The sequence below is a fragment of the Myotis yumanensis genome, unplaced genomic scaffold (assembly GCF_028538775.1).
Source record: "Myotis yumanensis isolate MYYU_CA2020_CCGP unplaced genomic scaffold, mMyoYum1.0.hap1 SCAF_8, whole genome shotgun sequence".
Taxonomy (NCBI): domain Eukaryota; kingdom Metazoa; phylum Chordata; class Mammalia; order Chiroptera; family Vespertilionidae; genus Myotis; species Myotis yumanensis.
This window is the reverse complement of record NW_027223759.1, coordinates 32,248,571-32,264,934: the sequence shown is the minus strand read 5'-3', so window position 1 is coordinate 32,264,934 and position 16,364 is coordinate 32,248,571. Positions and strand designations below refer to the sequence as shown.

The 16,364-nt window shown below is 47.9% G+C and overlaps 1 protein-coding gene across 1 annotated transcript in view; it reads right to left on the bottom strand.

The window, feature by feature from the left end:
- TRPM8 (transient receptor potential cation channel subfamily M member 8) overlaps positions 1-16,364 on the bottom strand; it is a 57,051-nt gene that overhangs the window by 19,706 nt on the left and 20,981 nt on the right. Inside the window, exons 12-20 of the mRNA XM_070423362.1 lie at positions 15,788-15,883; positions 14,960-15,089; positions 12,732-12,877; positions 12,026-12,138; positions 11,476-11,692; positions 6,632-6,723; positions 3,777-3,918; positions 2,294-2,465; positions 1,839-2,016 (exon numbers count right to left, since the gene is read on the bottom strand). Of these exons, the coding sequence (XP_070279463.1) occupies positions 1,839-2,016; positions 2,294-2,465; positions 3,777-3,918; positions 6,632-6,723; positions 11,476-11,692; positions 12,026-12,138; positions 12,732-12,877; positions 14,960-15,089; positions 15,788-15,883 (1,286 nt within the window). The remainder of the gene's footprint in view (positions 1-1,838; positions 2,017-2,293; positions 2,466-3,776; positions 3,919-6,631; positions 6,724-11,475; positions 11,693-12,025; positions 12,139-12,731; positions 12,878-14,959; positions 15,090-15,787; positions 15,884-16,364) is intronic.

Here is a 16,364-nt window from a genome sequence, read left to right as displayed (position 1 = left end):
GGTGGGCTTTACAGGGACTGTCTGGGGTTGGATGTTACAGTTGACAGGATGTTATCACTAAAACAGGACCCTAAGCAGCCCACTTCCCCTCTCTCTTGCTTCAAGTTTAGGAACTGGTGCTCCCCTTCCCGCCCACACGTGGACACAGAATCACCCATCACCTCCCACCAGTCTCTGCAGGCGCAGATGTGGGGACCCCCTGCCTAGCATCATTGACTAACTTCCTGTGAGCCACACAGGCATCTGCCTTCCTCATCTTTCCTTGGCCGGCAGTTTGGGACAGAGAGGGGGTTGCAGATGCCCTCTTTAAGTTCACATGGGACCAATGGCCACAAGACATTCGTGGCCCCGGCACCAGGCGCAGAACAGATATCACACATCTATGCGGTGAGTCCCTTGCTGGCCTGTCAAGCACTCACTAAACAACAGCCCCGGCAGCTCAGCTCCCAACAATAACCAGTTAATGAACCAAACATTGAAAAGAACCTGCTCCTTTCATTCAGCGAACAAACCCACAAAGTGCCGGGTGCTGAGCCAGGCACGCGCTCCTCCTGCAGAGCTACTGTCAGGAAGAAGAGAGGGCTGTCACTGTGCAAGGGGCCCAGGGAGTCTCTACGCAGAGTGGGGAGGGCACTGGGACCGCTCGGGGAAAGGATGACACTTGGCTCCTTAAAGGGCCAGCAGGAGCGGGGCAGGAGGAGGTGACGACGGGATAGGTCACCCCGGCAGAGAGGCCAGCATGTACAAAAGCATCAGGCATGGCAGAGCACCCTGCTCAGGACAGACACATGGGTGCCTGCCCAGGACAGATGGTAGGGGTTGAACCTAAAGGTGTGTTTGAAGGCCGGGTCACAGACGGCCTGAGCAAGGGGAGCTGAAGAGCCCGAAATTTACCCTGAACTCTATGGGGAAATACTGAAACCCTTTCACAAGTTCAAGCAGAGCATTGACCTTTCAGAAGCATCAGTGTGGACACTGTGCTGGCGGAGGACTTCCCTGCCCACAGAAAAGCCAGGTAACCCCTCACTGCCCAGCCATGTCCCCAGAGGCACGTGTCCCCACTCAGCCCCCACCAAGGGTTTCTCTTCCACCTCAAAGCTTAACAAATAATTTTAAATTTGCATTCTGTTGCTAAACTGCCTGTCTGTGCCAGGTACTCAAAATGACTGCCTCCCTTAAAGCCACAACATAAAACCAAGGGACTCCCTCTGAAACTACCACATGGGACTCTGAAACTCTCCTACGAAAGAGGAAGGGCAAATGAAAACCATGAGTTTCTAAATGTATAAAGAAGAATTGCCAAACGCAATGAAAATATTTTGCAGTCACCATCACATTCTCCCTCAGCCTCGTTAGACATAAGCCGCAAAGGAGAGCTACTCTCCTGACTCCTTTTATTTGTATTGAAAAGGAAATTCTTAAAGCAGTAACTAAATAAAGGCTGAGTTGTTACAGCCCTAGAATCCATGCGGCCAAGTTCCATGGAGAACAAGAACCCTGGAGATGAGCTGAACTGCGTTCAGTCCCCATCGTGCCAACACCGGGCGCTCAGGGAGATGACGAACCGGATGCTAACTGTGGAGTCTGGATGTCCTGGAGGCCGTTACAGGGGCTGGTCTTTGGTGTCAAATTAACTTCCAGCACAGCTAATAGGGACACCCTGTATTTTTAATACAGTCTCTTTGAGGCCCCACTCCCTTAGATAGCCTGTCCCCTATGGCTCTTCCACAAGCTCCCCAAGGATGACCTTCTCTGCTCTGCTCCCAGTTCCTCCAGCCCCTCCCCCCAGCACGGGCCCTCGTGGCACAGACACCAGCGACCGCCTGAGTGACACGCACCCGAACATGGCGACCAGCAGGTTGACCAGCAGGATGTTGGTGGACAGCATGTAGATGCACACAAGCGGGATGGTGATCCACTCAGGGAACCGCGGTAGGTTGTGCTCATCCAGCTCCACGCACAGAGGCTTGGACTCGTTCCCAGTGAACGTGCAATGGGAAAAGTCATACGTGGTTCCTGAGGATGTGGAAACCAAAAGGTAACGTGAGGACCCCTGGAGGGGCCAGCCCAGGGGACCCAAGATGATGATCTCTTAGTGTTGGGCACTAAGGTGGACATACAATTCTGTTCCAGGAGCAAAGCAAAGCTTCTGAGGGCGGTGTTCACTCCCTGGTGTTGGCCCAACTCAGGCCATGTGCTTCCAAAACAGCCCCAAGGGTCAGAATGGGGAGCCCTGGCTCTGGAAGCAACAGCCTCCTCTCAGCTGGGCCCACCCAGGCCAAGTCAGACTCACCATCCACATCACTGGGCACCTGGCCAAACATGGCCAGGTAGGGCTCATAGATGACCGAGCGGAAGATCCACCTCCAGCGATGCTCATTTTGCCGGAGGATCCCTTGTCTGGCCACGCCGAAGGCCATCATCCACACAGCAAAGAGGAACAGGAAGAAGAACACGTCGATCAGCTGTCAGGGGAAGACATCAGAACCGAGTCAGGATGGTGCCCGGGTGGTGGGTCTGCTCAGTTGACCATGGAGAGAGCAGAGGTTTAAGGACCTGAGGAATCAACTCACCCAGTGTTTGCTCACTGATTTTAAAAATGGCCATCATCACCCGGCTGGCATGGCTCAGTGGTTGAGCATTGACCTATGAACCAGGAAGTCATGGTTCAATTCTCAGGCAGGGTACATGACTGGGTTGTGGGCTCAATTCCCAGTGTGGGGTGTGCAGGAGGTAGCCGATCAATGACTCTCTCTCATCATTGATGTTTCTATTTCTCTCCCTCTCCCTTCCTCTCTCTGAAATCAATAAAATATATATATATTTTAAAATGGCCATCATATCCTTTGGGTCTAGGGACATCTATTTTCCAGAATTAAATTTTTGTTGGTAGGTCTCCAAACCAACTCAGCAGCAGAAGCTTTCTGAGTGAGGGACCAGCTTGTGAGCAAAGGAGAAACCCAACTTTGAAGCCCTTCTCTATCTCTCATGATTCCCACGCTCATTAAACCCTTACATTATCACCTTCGTTTTTTGGGTTTGTTTTTTGTGGAAAACCAAGGCTATCCTTATTAAACAAGAGTGCACACTTTGATTTTTTTGAAATTTTTGCACCCATATTATGACTTCATGGTGACTTGATGTCTTAGATATGCTTTGAATCAAAACCACAGATTCAAAGAACCTCTTTGTTGGAAAGGAACCTCCGGATGAGCTCATCCCAACGCCCATCTGATTTGCAGACAGAAGCAGGAGAGGTCTGGGTCATCTGGAAAACCGGCTTCGGAAAGCCACGTCGCCTCGCGTGGCTCCCTCTCTGCAGCATTATGAAAGGGCTCGCTGGTGCTTGCGCTCCACCTACACTACATGGCTATCAGATAGACGTTTCAACCCTCACTGCGCTTCTCGCTCCCTGCATGTCTCCAGACAAACAAAATAACCTCCTAGACCGCTGTCCGCATCTATGGGATGGATAAAACAGTCCCGATCCTGCCTGTGCTCTTAGTGAATTATGAAGACTCAAATGAAAGTGCTTGGTGGAGTGTACACCTAAATTGATATCTTCATTAGCAACTCACTGAATTGTACTGTTCGCTCCTAACAATCATCTTTTGTTCAATTGCAACCCAGAAGAGGTCCCTGATGCAAACACATCAAAGAAAGCAAACTTTCCTGACTGTGAGATGCAATAGTCACTCTTGGACAAAATCTTCCTATCAACAATGAAAGGAACTCCAGCAAGAACACTGGCAACCACAGATATCCTCCATGCTTACCATCCTCTGCAGCATTATAATCTTGGGTCCTAAATTTCTGCTGACAGTAAAAATGTGGATCAACCTTAGAGTGAATATAATATAATCCAGGCAAAAAATGACTCGTCCGGAGTACAGAGAGGCTTTGTTGGAAGAGTGGAGCCTGTGGGCAGAAGGGGAACAGCATTTGTGAGATACTGACGAGACATTTCAAAGCTTTGTTTTTAAAAATAACCAAACATGAAGAAGCAGCCGAGAGTTGGGGGTACTGAGAGTGAGGAGAGACAGACCATGGAGACCACCCACCTGCCAGTCACTGAAGACAAAGGCCATGGTCTTGTGCCCTCAGGGGCTCCAGCAGAGGCAAAGACGTCACATAGAACAGAACATTTAGAGATCCCAGCCATTCCAGTCCTTCATCCTCAGATACTATTGCTGGAGCCCAATCGCAGCATTGCTACCTTCCTGGCTCAAGGATCCCAATCCCCGCCCCAGCTGAACTACCTGGGACCTGATTCTGCCAGGTTTCCCCCTAATGAAACTCACTCGACCACTGGATTCGCTACTTGCCCACTCATGGGTGAATTGAAAGCCATACGCACTTTCTAGCTGGAATGCCCTAGAAATCACGTCCAACCAATTGTACTTCAAATGTTGGGCCCTACTGTTCTCAAAACTGCCTGGTACTGGCACAAGAACAGACATATAGATCAATGGAACTGAACAGAGAACCCAGAAATCTACCCAAGCCATTATGCTCAATTAATATTTGACAAAGGAGGCAAGAGCATACAATGGAGTCAAGATAGTCTCTTCAATAAATGGTGTTGAGAAAATTGGACAGATACATTAAAAAAAATGAAACTAGACCACCAACTTACACCATACATAAAAATAAACTCAAAATGGATAAAGGACTTAAACTAAGATGGGAAACCATAAAAATCTTACTAGAATCCATAGGTAGCAAAATATCAGATATATGTCGTAGCAATATCTTTACTGATACAGCACCTAGGACAATGGAAACTAAGGAGAAAATAAACAAATGGGACTACATCAAAATAAAAGGCTTTTGCACAGCAAAGGAAACCAACAAAACAACAAAAAAGCCCACTGCATGGGAGAACATATTTGCCAATGTTATCTCTGATAAGGGTTTACTCTCCAAAATTTACAAGGAACTTATACAACTTAACAAAAGGAAGATAAATAACCCAATCAAAAAAATGGGCAAAGGACCTAAGTAGACGCTTTTTGAAAGAGGACCTGCAGAAGGCCAAGAGACATATGAAAACATGCCCAAAGTCACTAATCATCTGAGAGATGTAAATAAAAATGACAATGGGGGTACCATCTCACACCTGTCAGAATGGCTATCATCAACAAATCAACAAATGACAAGTGCTGGAGAGGATGCAGAGAAAAAGGAACCCTACTGCACTGCTGGTGGGAATGCAGACTGGTGCAGCCACTGTTAAAAACAGTATGGAGTTCCTCAAAAATTAAAAATGGAACTCCCATTTGACCCAGTAATCCCACTTCTAGGAATATATCCCAATAAATCAGAAACACCAATCAGAAAGGATATATGCACCCCTATGTTCATAGCAGCACAATTTACAATAGCTAAAATTTGGAAACAGCCTAAGGGCCCATCAGCAGATGAGTGGATTAGAAAATTGTGGTACATCTACACAACGGAATATGACTCTGCTGTAAAAAAGGAGGAACTCTTACCATTTGCAACAGCATGGATGGCCCTAGAGAACATTAAGCTAAGCGAAATAAGCCAGTCAGAGAAAGATAAATATCACATGATCTCACTCATTTGTGGAATATAATGAATAGCATAAACTGATGAACAAAAATAGAGCCAGAGGAAAAAATATATTTTAGAATATAGTAGAAGAATTCCTGTTATTTGCAGATTTTTAATATTTCCTACAACTTTTGTGATATTATACTGTGTTAGTACAGTTTTGGTAATATTATTATATTTAAAATATTTTTCTTGAAATACTAATGTTTATTGCATGTAAATGGCTAATTATTTTGTATCTACAATCTGGTAATAGATTTATTTTGTATATTGTAAAAAAAAAAAAAAAAATTGGGGGCTCTTAACCTAAGCAGAAAGGGAGTTTCCTGGATGAGGAAATTGAGTTTTTATTCCCTGCAAATGATAGATCGAGCATTCACTGTAAACACCTCATTCTGGGGTACAAATATGGATCATCAGGCTCCTCTGCAAAGGGACATTGTGTGCTGCTCAAATAGAACCCAGCGTCCACCCTGAAGTTATGTGGGGAGGGCAGGCATGGGTGGACGCGGGCACAGGCAACATGAGCCGTGGTGCTGGGGGGACCCCAATTTTTTCTCTATCCCTTGGACTGCACATTGCTTTTTGCCTTTGACCATAATTTTAGATTGGTTTTTCTAGTGTGATTGCTTTTAGATTGGAAATACACTCGTAGTGAGGAGGGCAGGCTCCATAACCAGCATGCAAATTGAAATTGAGGGCATTTTGGAAGATTGTATGGCCTCAAATGAAAACACTGTGTGATATTTAAGAGCCTCATCACTTTCTACTCTCCTCAATTTCTAATTATCTCCCCCCAAGTTCTGTGAGCACACAGTGAAAAACCAGGAAGAGTCCCTTTCAATTACAGGTCACCAGGACGGGAAGGGAGAGACAGCTCTATGCTAGCACGCTGTGCCTCCGGGAAGCAGGGACAGTGGCCTTCTGGAACCACCTCTGACGGGTGGGGAACTGGCTTATCTTGGGCTTGAATGTCAAAGATCTTTCCTTTACCCTTTCTTCCAAGAAAAGCCCAACCCACCTGAAACTGGGAAAAGCAGTGAGGACTACTTACCGAAATGCAATTCCTGCGATGAAATAAAAAAGGCCAAGTGTGTCCATAACGTTCCACAGGTCGGTAAAATAATTCATCCCATTCATGTACCACTGTAGTGCAGAAAGGGACAGAGAGAGGACGTGAGCAGTGTGGAAACATCACTGTTTCCAGATTAGCTCACGTCCACACATTTTTTCAAGCTCCTTTGCAGCCAGTGATGTGCTGGGTGAGCCCTGGCATGTGCCTCATGCTGATCCAGGGGGACCGGAAGTGAGTTGCACGCTTGCTGCTCTGTTATACACGTGCTGCTGATCAACTCACCAGAAGGGACTCCTGTATCCTCACAGTTCTTGAAAATGAATGTGCAGAGAGTGAGCACAGCCCGTGGGGGCAGACGTGGGATCCCCGTCCACCGAGTACCGTGGTGTAGGCTGTGCCCTGCAGAACTCTAGAGGGTGTTCTCCATATTGTCAGCATCACAGATCCGTGTATTTATTGTAAGAATTTTCTAACATGTAGTAATAAAACATCTTGATACAAAGGAACCTTTTTTTAAAAAATTGCACAAATGTGCTCTATGTGGCATCTCTGAGGACAGCTGTGGCCACAGAAATAAGTGACAGGAACAGTGTGTGCCTCCCTGATCCTTTCAGCACGACTGGTATGGACCGGTCCTGGCTTCTTGGAAGAAAGCCCACCAGGACCACCCGGGGATGGAGAGGGACAGGATTGTCCTTCAGGAGGCTGCATCTGGCCAGCCCCTCTGCAATTCAGGACATGGGTGGTCCTTTGACCCTTCATTCCACCATCTACTCAAAACATGATTTGAGAGCCCACGGGGCTCCACACACTTGTGCTGGGCTCCCGGGACTCAGAGGCAGGACATGAGGTGCAGTGCTGAGTCTCAAGGAAGCCACGGGCCGTTGGGAAGGACAGATTAAATATGTTTAAAATGAAACCTGATAAAGATTGGCGGGGAGGCAAGACCAAAGCCCCAAGGGAACTCAGATAAGGAAACCGCCAGAAGGCAGGAAAGCAGTGTCCTCAATGGAACAGGGTACTTTTCAGTCTGACTGAGTGATCTCACCAAGATAGGTCTGTCTGATATCCAGATATTATATTTCCTGTTTTGCAGCTGAAACCAAGGCCTGGGGGGTGGGGGTGGGGGTGAGCTAAGGAACTTGCCCAAGGGCAGACGGCCAGCAAGTGGCAGCCTCAGGAGTCTGAATCTTAGATTCCTCTCTGGACATCACTCTGCTTCTTTAGGTCACACAGGGATCCAGCAACCCTAGTCTTGGAGGGATTAAAAAAGCATCATTGGTTTTTCAAGAAGCATTTCCTTGCATTCATTTATAAATGCAAACAGCAACGCTCCAGTACAGAGGAGGTAAGTGCATCGTGAAATCTAGCACCAAGGAGATAGAAAAATCTCCCAGGTTTGAGCAGCTCCAGTGTGGCCTCGTTTCACTGAACTTGTAGGCTCAGAAATCACATCCAGACCTCTAACCACCCATTTGGGTGGTCGCAGTGACACTGACCTCCACTCACCCAGAAACATTTGCAAGAAGAGAGTGGTTAGGACAGGCCCCACCTGTAGCACTGCTTGGAAACCCTGGTCCCGGGGCAGGTGGGCGACTCAGCTGCCCCAGCCCAGCTCAGCCCCTGCCCATGAGAGTCCCAGAAGCCTGGCCTGCGAGCTGGAAGAAACCCAAAGTAGATCAGTTTTGGGGTTTGGAGGCACCACCCCAGTGAGAAAATATTTTTTAAAAAATAAACAGAGGCCTCTTTTCTGAATGGAATGCCAGATATGGGCTATATTCATAAAGTACTGGGGCCATATTTCTTCATATCTTTCATGATTTGGGGATTCAAAGGGCCTCAAGATTGTACAGTGTGCTCCACAAAGAGACGATGGGACTTACTTTAAATGAAGTACCACAATCTGTTTAGTGGACCCAAGAGTTATTTAATGACTGTATTGGAGCTTATTGACTGCCTTGGTTAAAAATTCCAATTTAGCATAGCATCATCTGCCCCTGGGGGAGGGGACATGGGGATACACTAAAGAGCACTTCGTCTGACACCCAGACACAATCTAAAACAGTAACATCCTGCTTGGTTTTGGTTTTTCTAATAAGTGCCAATGAGGTTAATTAAGGCTGCACCAGGCCGGCAGAACTGCCTGTTAGAGGGCTCCAATCAAATTGAGGATTCCCACTGCAGGAGCCTGAAGACAGAAGAGAAACGGCGACCCCCAGTGGCGGATTCCTTTCTTGACAAGCATCTTCCAGGCTGTGTTCTGCAGACTCCCTCACACACCACTAAACCAGAGCTGTCCTCAAAGGGCAGGGCTGCCCTTGAACCCACGCCCCTGACCCACACCATCGCCTTAATACACGATATTGCTGAATGGACGCTGACCCATTCAAATGCCGCTCATAAAAAGAAAGAGAAGAAACACTTGGACAAAGTTCCTCATTAATCACCCTCCGTATCAAACATCACCCAATCTGAAGGTAGACAGGAAAGCTGGAGCTCAGCCAGACCCTGGGGGCCTCACTCCCCCGCCCCCCGCAGGACCCGGGAATGACTGGGAAGTGCATGCTTACCCAGCACCTCCACAGCCCACTTCCCTCCCCGAGGCTCCTCCACCTGCCCACCATCTGCTCCCACCCAGTGTCCCTCTCTTGGGTACTTCACACAACTCCTGCCAGGGCTCTTCTCCCAGAAAAACACACCTATCCTGAGTCTCCTTCCTGCATGACCCGATAAGTGACTGAGCAGTTAAATGTTCTGAATTTGTATGGAGATGTTTGTGACTTAGGACACATTTTACTGTTACCAGTCCCTTGGGCCAACCTCCCAATAAGTGTAAGACTCTCTCTTTTAGGGTTGCCCTCCTCCCCTTGACCCTGCCGATCCTCCCCGAGAGGACCCTGCCGATCATCTCTAACTGGTAGAAAGCTCCGGAAGGACAGAGATGTCTGTTGCTTTCATTGCTGTATCCAAGTCTCTAGAACAGTGCCTGGTGCTTGATAAATATTGGCTGAAAGAATGCATGAATGATATGGGTCTCCCTGCATCTTCCATCCAGGCCAAGATCTGTACTACAAAGCAACCTGGAATCAGTCCTCTCTCCAGACCTCATGGCTTCTTCAAATGCCTGGAGGAAGCAAATAGTGTCCGGACTTTCACAGCGGCTTCAGTGTCTTAATGTCACGGGGGAGGCAGGGTCAGGAATGAGACTAGTGGAGAAATGTTGGGAGCATGAGTGAGGGGCAGGAATGGAATGGGCCTCAGATTTGGGTGTCCCTGTGACAAGGGAAAATTTGGACACAGACATGCACAAGGGAGGATGCCCTGTGAGCCTGAGGACACAGTTCAGGTGACACCTCTACAAGTCAAGGAATCACAAAGACTGCAGCACACCCAGATTTCCCTTGCCGCCCTCCCAAGGAACTAGCCCTGCCGACAACTTGATCTTGAACTCCAGGCTTCCAGAAACAAGACAGTGAGCTTCTGTTCTAAGCACGCAGCTGGTGGTGCTATGTCATGGTGGCCTGAGCAGACTGGTGGCCTGAGCGGATAAAGCTGGACTGAGCTGTGACCCCCTAAGTCAACCCATGAAGCTGATTTGAGATCACAGAAATCTTCTGCACGTCAGCAGGCCCTGTCCTTGGCGGGGGGGGGGGGGGGGGGGGGGGGGGGGGTTCTGGTAGACAGAAAGCCTGATAATCTTGCCGTGCTCAACACTGACTTGTGTCATTTACCTTCTTCTTTCTCCACCTCCACCTTGTCTCCATCCCTCACCTGCACTTCACCCTACTGGGCAAGGGAAAGCAGGACTCTTCCCATCTGTCAAACCCATGCAGACATCACTAACTGATCAAGACACCCACCCCTCACCCACCTACCCCCGCCTACTAAGAACAAACAGAGCCTCAGAGTCTTTCCAGGACAACTAGAAGTCACACAAAAATGTCTATCAGAGTTGACATGTTAGTTGAAACCAATTTAAGATTTCTTTACTAGGCAGCGACTCTGTGAGGTCGAGAACAGCATTCTCCATCCTTCCAAATCTCTCTAAGCATGGGGCATAGTGTCTCATAAGCTGTAGGCACCTAGGCCATATGTGTCAAATGCATATGATGTTAGGTTTAGACTCAGAAGGGACAAGAAAAGGGACTACTCCAGCAGTTCTCATAATCTGTAAACTGCTAAGTCTGACCAGATTTTCTGGGGTCACTTTTAATAATGGTTTAGGGACAGCACCATCCTTCACCATCGATATTTATTTATTCAATAATTAGGAGCTGAGTGCCTACTCCATGCCAGTCTTGGGCTAAGGTTTTGGATTCAGTGGTGAAGAATGCAGATCTCAGGAAACTGCAGAAAATGACCATGAATAATTCACACAAAGTCACTTCAGTCCACAGGGACTTCTATGACTTTCCAGTATGTCCCTTGGACACGCAGGGCATTAAGATGCCCCCAGCTGGAAAGCCCTCCCACTCCCCTGTCACTCATCCCACTGCATCCCCTGGCGACAGCCAGAGCACAGACGGCTCCTGGTTATGGGCATGGTTTAAGTCCAAGGTCAATGTGCTCTTTGGATCCACTCTCGACGCTGAGGAATTCATCATCCATGAACAGCAGTTAGAGAGCAAAGAGCGCATTGGCACTCAGAGACCTCACTGGAGTGCTGCGAGGTTGAAAAGTCCATGGGCTACCGCAAATTATTTTGGGGAAAATAATGACTTTGGAACTTCAGAAGCAACTTCTGCTCCTCTTGGGCATGAGGAAGATACTGCCCCCCCCCCACCCCGAGGGAGGGAGGGGTGCCCCACGTGGGGCTGTCCTACCTGTCTCACTTCATCGCAGAACAGGACAAAGACCAGCGCGTAGAGGACCAGCTCGGGCAAGTGTGGCACCGAGTGAAAATCCATGAGCAGCACGTAGGCGAAGAGCAGGAGGAAGGCGATGTAGAAGATCACGTTCCAGGAGAAGACCACGAAGGGGGAGGTGAAGAAGGCCACATAGTACCACAGGAGCTTCCGGTGCCTGTCCACCGGCTTCTTCCTGGACAGCGTGAGAGCATCATCATTGTCCTCGCAAACACCATGCGAACACACACCCGCGGCGGGGGGCGGGGGGTCAGGCTGCTCTGAGATGGACCGGCCAAGCGTCAGCCCTTGGCACTTCATGGTTAACAAATCTCAATTCTGCCTACGAGAGTGGAGACATAGCCCTACCTCTACCTGTTTAATATCAAACCCAGGGAAAGGAAGAGATGACCCCAGACCTAATTGTAGGTGGCAAAGTGAACATCCTAAATTCCAGGCCTTACAGTTCTTTACATGGGAGAGAGCACACGCACACGCACACACACACATACGTGTCTTGGTTTCATACCTAAATGATACAAAGCCACAGCCAACCAAGGGTATGATAAATAGACACAGGATAATCTTCCAGTTCTTGGTGTCTCGGGAGATCTCCCCATACCATTGTTTGGAAAGGAAATTCTACAGGGGAACAAAGACAAAGGACAGGGGTCCTTATTAATGCTATGACATGCAGGATGGTACCCAACCTTTCTTACCGGCCATCGCACAGCTCCAAGTAAATAGGGTTCTTCTCCATCTATATCAGTTACCTGGGTCCTAAGGGGCTATGACCACAATTTGAAACTGTTTAATTTTCGATCCTGTCCTTACATTGGTTCTGTATGGTGAGAATTATTTCATGGTTAAACAAATTCTGCCCATTTCCCAGGTGAGGAACCAAGGCCCTGAGAGCTTGTATAACCTGCCCATCATCACACTCCTGGTTAGGGATGCAGGGACGCAGGCACTGGATCCGAAGACCCCGCCCATAATTGTGGTGCTCTGCTCTCTGCTTTGTGGAAACTCAAAGGATGTTCTCTCTCCTGCACCCTCCCATGGAGCAAAGACATGCCAATGCCTAGACACCGCCATCTCCCGTAGCATCACCCACCTTCTCCCGCCAGGGCTTTCACATTGGAATTGCAGTTTATTACTAATATCATATTTTTTAAGGTTGCTAATAGCATCTGATGTAAAAGGCACGTTTCTGGACATGACTGTACGTTGTTTACCTGGACCCCAGGCTGGGCGATGAAGTGCTGGTCCGTTGCCTCCACCGCCAGCTCCAAACAGTTGCTTCCCCCCCAGGCCTCACATGAGTAGACCAGCAGCTGCTCAGCCAAGTCTTCGTCGCTGCTGTAACACTCCGTGAAGAGCTCTACAGTCACATCAGCACCAGAGAGAGAGGGGAGCTGGGGCAGGGCTGGCCAACACCCAGGGCTGTCCTCCCCCGTCCCCCAGCGAGCTCCCTGGTTTGCAAAAAGCATAGAAAATGCTGGCACAAAGTGATTCTTTCTGAGCATGGGATTTCCCTTGCGCACAGCGTCCCCAGCACAGCTCCCATGGCAACAGATGCACGGGGAACTGGCTGCGCTGAGCACCGGGAGCCCCTCTTTGGTGAGGCTCAGCCACTGGGGAGGGACCCACACCCTCTGCTTGTCTTTCCCAGGGCAACCCGCCCCCCATTTCATTTACATGCTGTGCTTTCTTGGTGAGGTTTCTTTGCAGATAAAGCATGGTGCAAAAAAGCCAAAAAGATCTAAGAAACACCGACATATTGCACTGAGGGAGTGCTTATGTCTGGAGACCTAATGACAAAGAGACTAGAGTGCAGATCTTCAGAGGAAATTTGGTAAAATATAGGGTGTCCCCAAAAAATGTATATACACTTTCACAGCTGATAACTCACTCAATTTCACTCCTTTTCAGGTTTAACTGATTTGAAATAATGGGTGAAACCAGACTAAGCTTTGAACAAAGAAAATTTATACTAAAATGCCACTAGAGTTTTTTATGGGAATATATAAAAGATAAAGTTTAGCCCTAACCGGTTTGGCTCAGTGGATAGAGCATCGGCCTGCAGACTCAAGGGTCCCAGGTTCGATTCCGGTCAAGGGCATGTACCTTGGTTGCGGGCACATCCCCAGTGGGGAGTGTGCAGGAGGCAGCTGATTGATGTTTCTCTCTCATCGATGTTTCTAACTCTCTATCCCTCTCCCTTCCTCTCTGTAAAAAATCAATAAAATATATATTTTTTAAAAGATAAAGTTTATGGTATAAACCAAAGCAACAGTCAGTGAACTGAAGGCACACAAATACCGAACGAAATGATTCTTGATGTTTGCAATTCCATTGCTTTGCCTTATCAGCAGTGCCTGGACCAAAATGATCATCAGTTTGAAAACAGGCATTGACAAAATTATTCATAGATTTTTTTAAACTTTGAAAATGAACTGTATGTTAATAAACACTGACTTTATAATCATTCAAAGTGTGCATACATTTTTTTAGGGGACACCCTGTATTAGAAGCCATTGCCTAGTTGAGATCAGTCATAAATTAACAGAATTTAATATATTAAAAGAAATCATTGGACACATTTTTTTCCAACCCAGAGAAGCTGAGCTCATGAGCATTTTTTCATCAGCTACAACAACAGACAAACACGCGTGCGTTTCAGGACGTACCACATTGCAAACTCAAAACTCCCCGCTAAAAAAAGAAACAGCTAAGCAGGTCTGAGACGCTGCTGTTGGGAGGCCACTGCTGCTGGTTTCCTCACACCCCCACCCAGTCTGGGTCTTCCGAGCCAAGGGCCCTGATAAGCTGTGTTCAGGGACATTGACTAGCAAACAGGACAGGCACTCTGGGAGATAACGCTTAGGGCTGCCTCTCCCGCCTTCCATTGCAGATCCTGGGTGATCTTGCCCTGGAGGGGAGCATGGGCAGGTCACCTGCAGCCCTGACAGAACCAGCCCTTGTTCACATCACTGAAGGGGAATCGAGGCACGGAGGGCCAACCCAAGATGGTTCTCCAACTGCTGCCTATGATACCAGTAATGAACCAGGGGCCTAGGGTCCTACCAGCATGTATATATGAAACTGGCAAGCTAACGTAATGACTTGCAAGTCAGGTAAAACCTCAGACCTTCAGTTTCTTAATAGCATCCAAACACAACACCCCCCCCACCTCCCCACACACCCACCTGAGCTACTTAGACCTGGCCCTGGGAAATGAGAGAGCCCAAGATTTCCCACTTTCATTCTAGGAAAAGTCAATAAGTACCAGGATCAAGGGGCCTGTGACTTCTGCCAGACACATGAACACCTAGCCACGTGTTCTGCAGCCCACAAATCAGGCCAATCGAGGAGCATGGACATGCCACTGAGCTCTGCCATCTGGCACATGAGTGCCAGGGGCATGCCTGTGCCCACGTGACATCCTGGCCAGGAGACTTACCCACTGCGCGTGTCTCATACTCATTGGCCAGCTCCTCAGACTCCCCAGCAGCATTGATGTCGTTCTTCACCTTGGCCAGAGTCTTCAGGAGCTTGCTGGCTCCCAGGGCCGCCAGGGTGCAGCCCCTGGTCTTTGAGAAGGGCGGAAAATGTCAGGGTTAATTCATAATCCCTTGAAGTGGGCAAGTCAACCCTAATGTCAAACAAGGACGAACTCATGGCAAAATGGCAAAATCTAAACTGTTCGTAATGACTTAAAGCAAAATTCGCAATGTGCATAAAATAGTCTTGAACATGAAATTAGCATATGAAAGGAAAATAGCAAGTGGATAAGGCCTTGGAAACCCCGATAATGTAGTAAGACTGTGTATGAACTCAATATTCAATATCCGATTTTATGCACTAAAAATAGAGGATGTAACTTCTAACTTCTTTTCAACTGTCCATAAATCATTTCTAAAACATCATTCTGTGCTGAATCACAAAGAAAAATCTCAGTAAGTTTCCCAAAGCAGAATGTGTCTATTATGCAATAAAGCTAGACATAGATTTTAAAAATAAAACTTAAAAACCTCATCCACTTGGAAAACAATCACACACCCACACACACCTGAGAAGCAGGTGCCTACTGGATCGCCCACCAAGCACAGCTCCCTTCCAGTGGCCTCTCCTCCCAGACACACCTCCGCCGACGGTGAAGCAGGCACAGGCGTACTCACCTGACAGCAGACATTCCATTGTATGGAGGATGTTTTAGGTTAGGCAAGAGAGTCTGGAGGTCCGGACAGCCACAGGAAGGCAGACGCGTGGCTTGGGCTTGCTCACTCACCTGCTCCCAGATGACTTTGGAGAGCTCCTTCTTGTTCTGCAGGATGGCCCAGATGAAGAGCGCTTGCAGGGGGTGCCGAGTAATAGGAGACACGTCCTGGAGGGTTAGAGCAAGTGCAAAGGAGGGTCACCCTAGTTGCACTCCTCTCAGAAGGAAAATGGGGGGTTGGGATGCCCAAGCAGAGAGCCCATGTTTAGAGGCTCCGTACTCAGTGGACAAATTCATCCTAACAGCACAGGGACACAATTCTCAGCTCTGCAAGCCACCAGGTGGTATAATTTGACACAAAATCTTTTATCGATCATAAAAGACAATGTACAACTAGATGGAGAGGTATAAAGAGTGAAAGTGGCGCCGAGAACAATCTGAACACTGAATGACTTCTGACAGCTGAAGAGCAAGCAATTCCATCCTATAAATCAATTTCTTATCTAGAAAAAGCATTCAGACTAAATTCTAACTTTTCCTATAGTTTGGTTAAGTTCAATTACCACACTACAGAGCTGTGGCTTATCTCTTTGGCGTTTTGATTCCTAATACATTAATTGAAACCCCAGCTCTTACTCAGCACCCCATA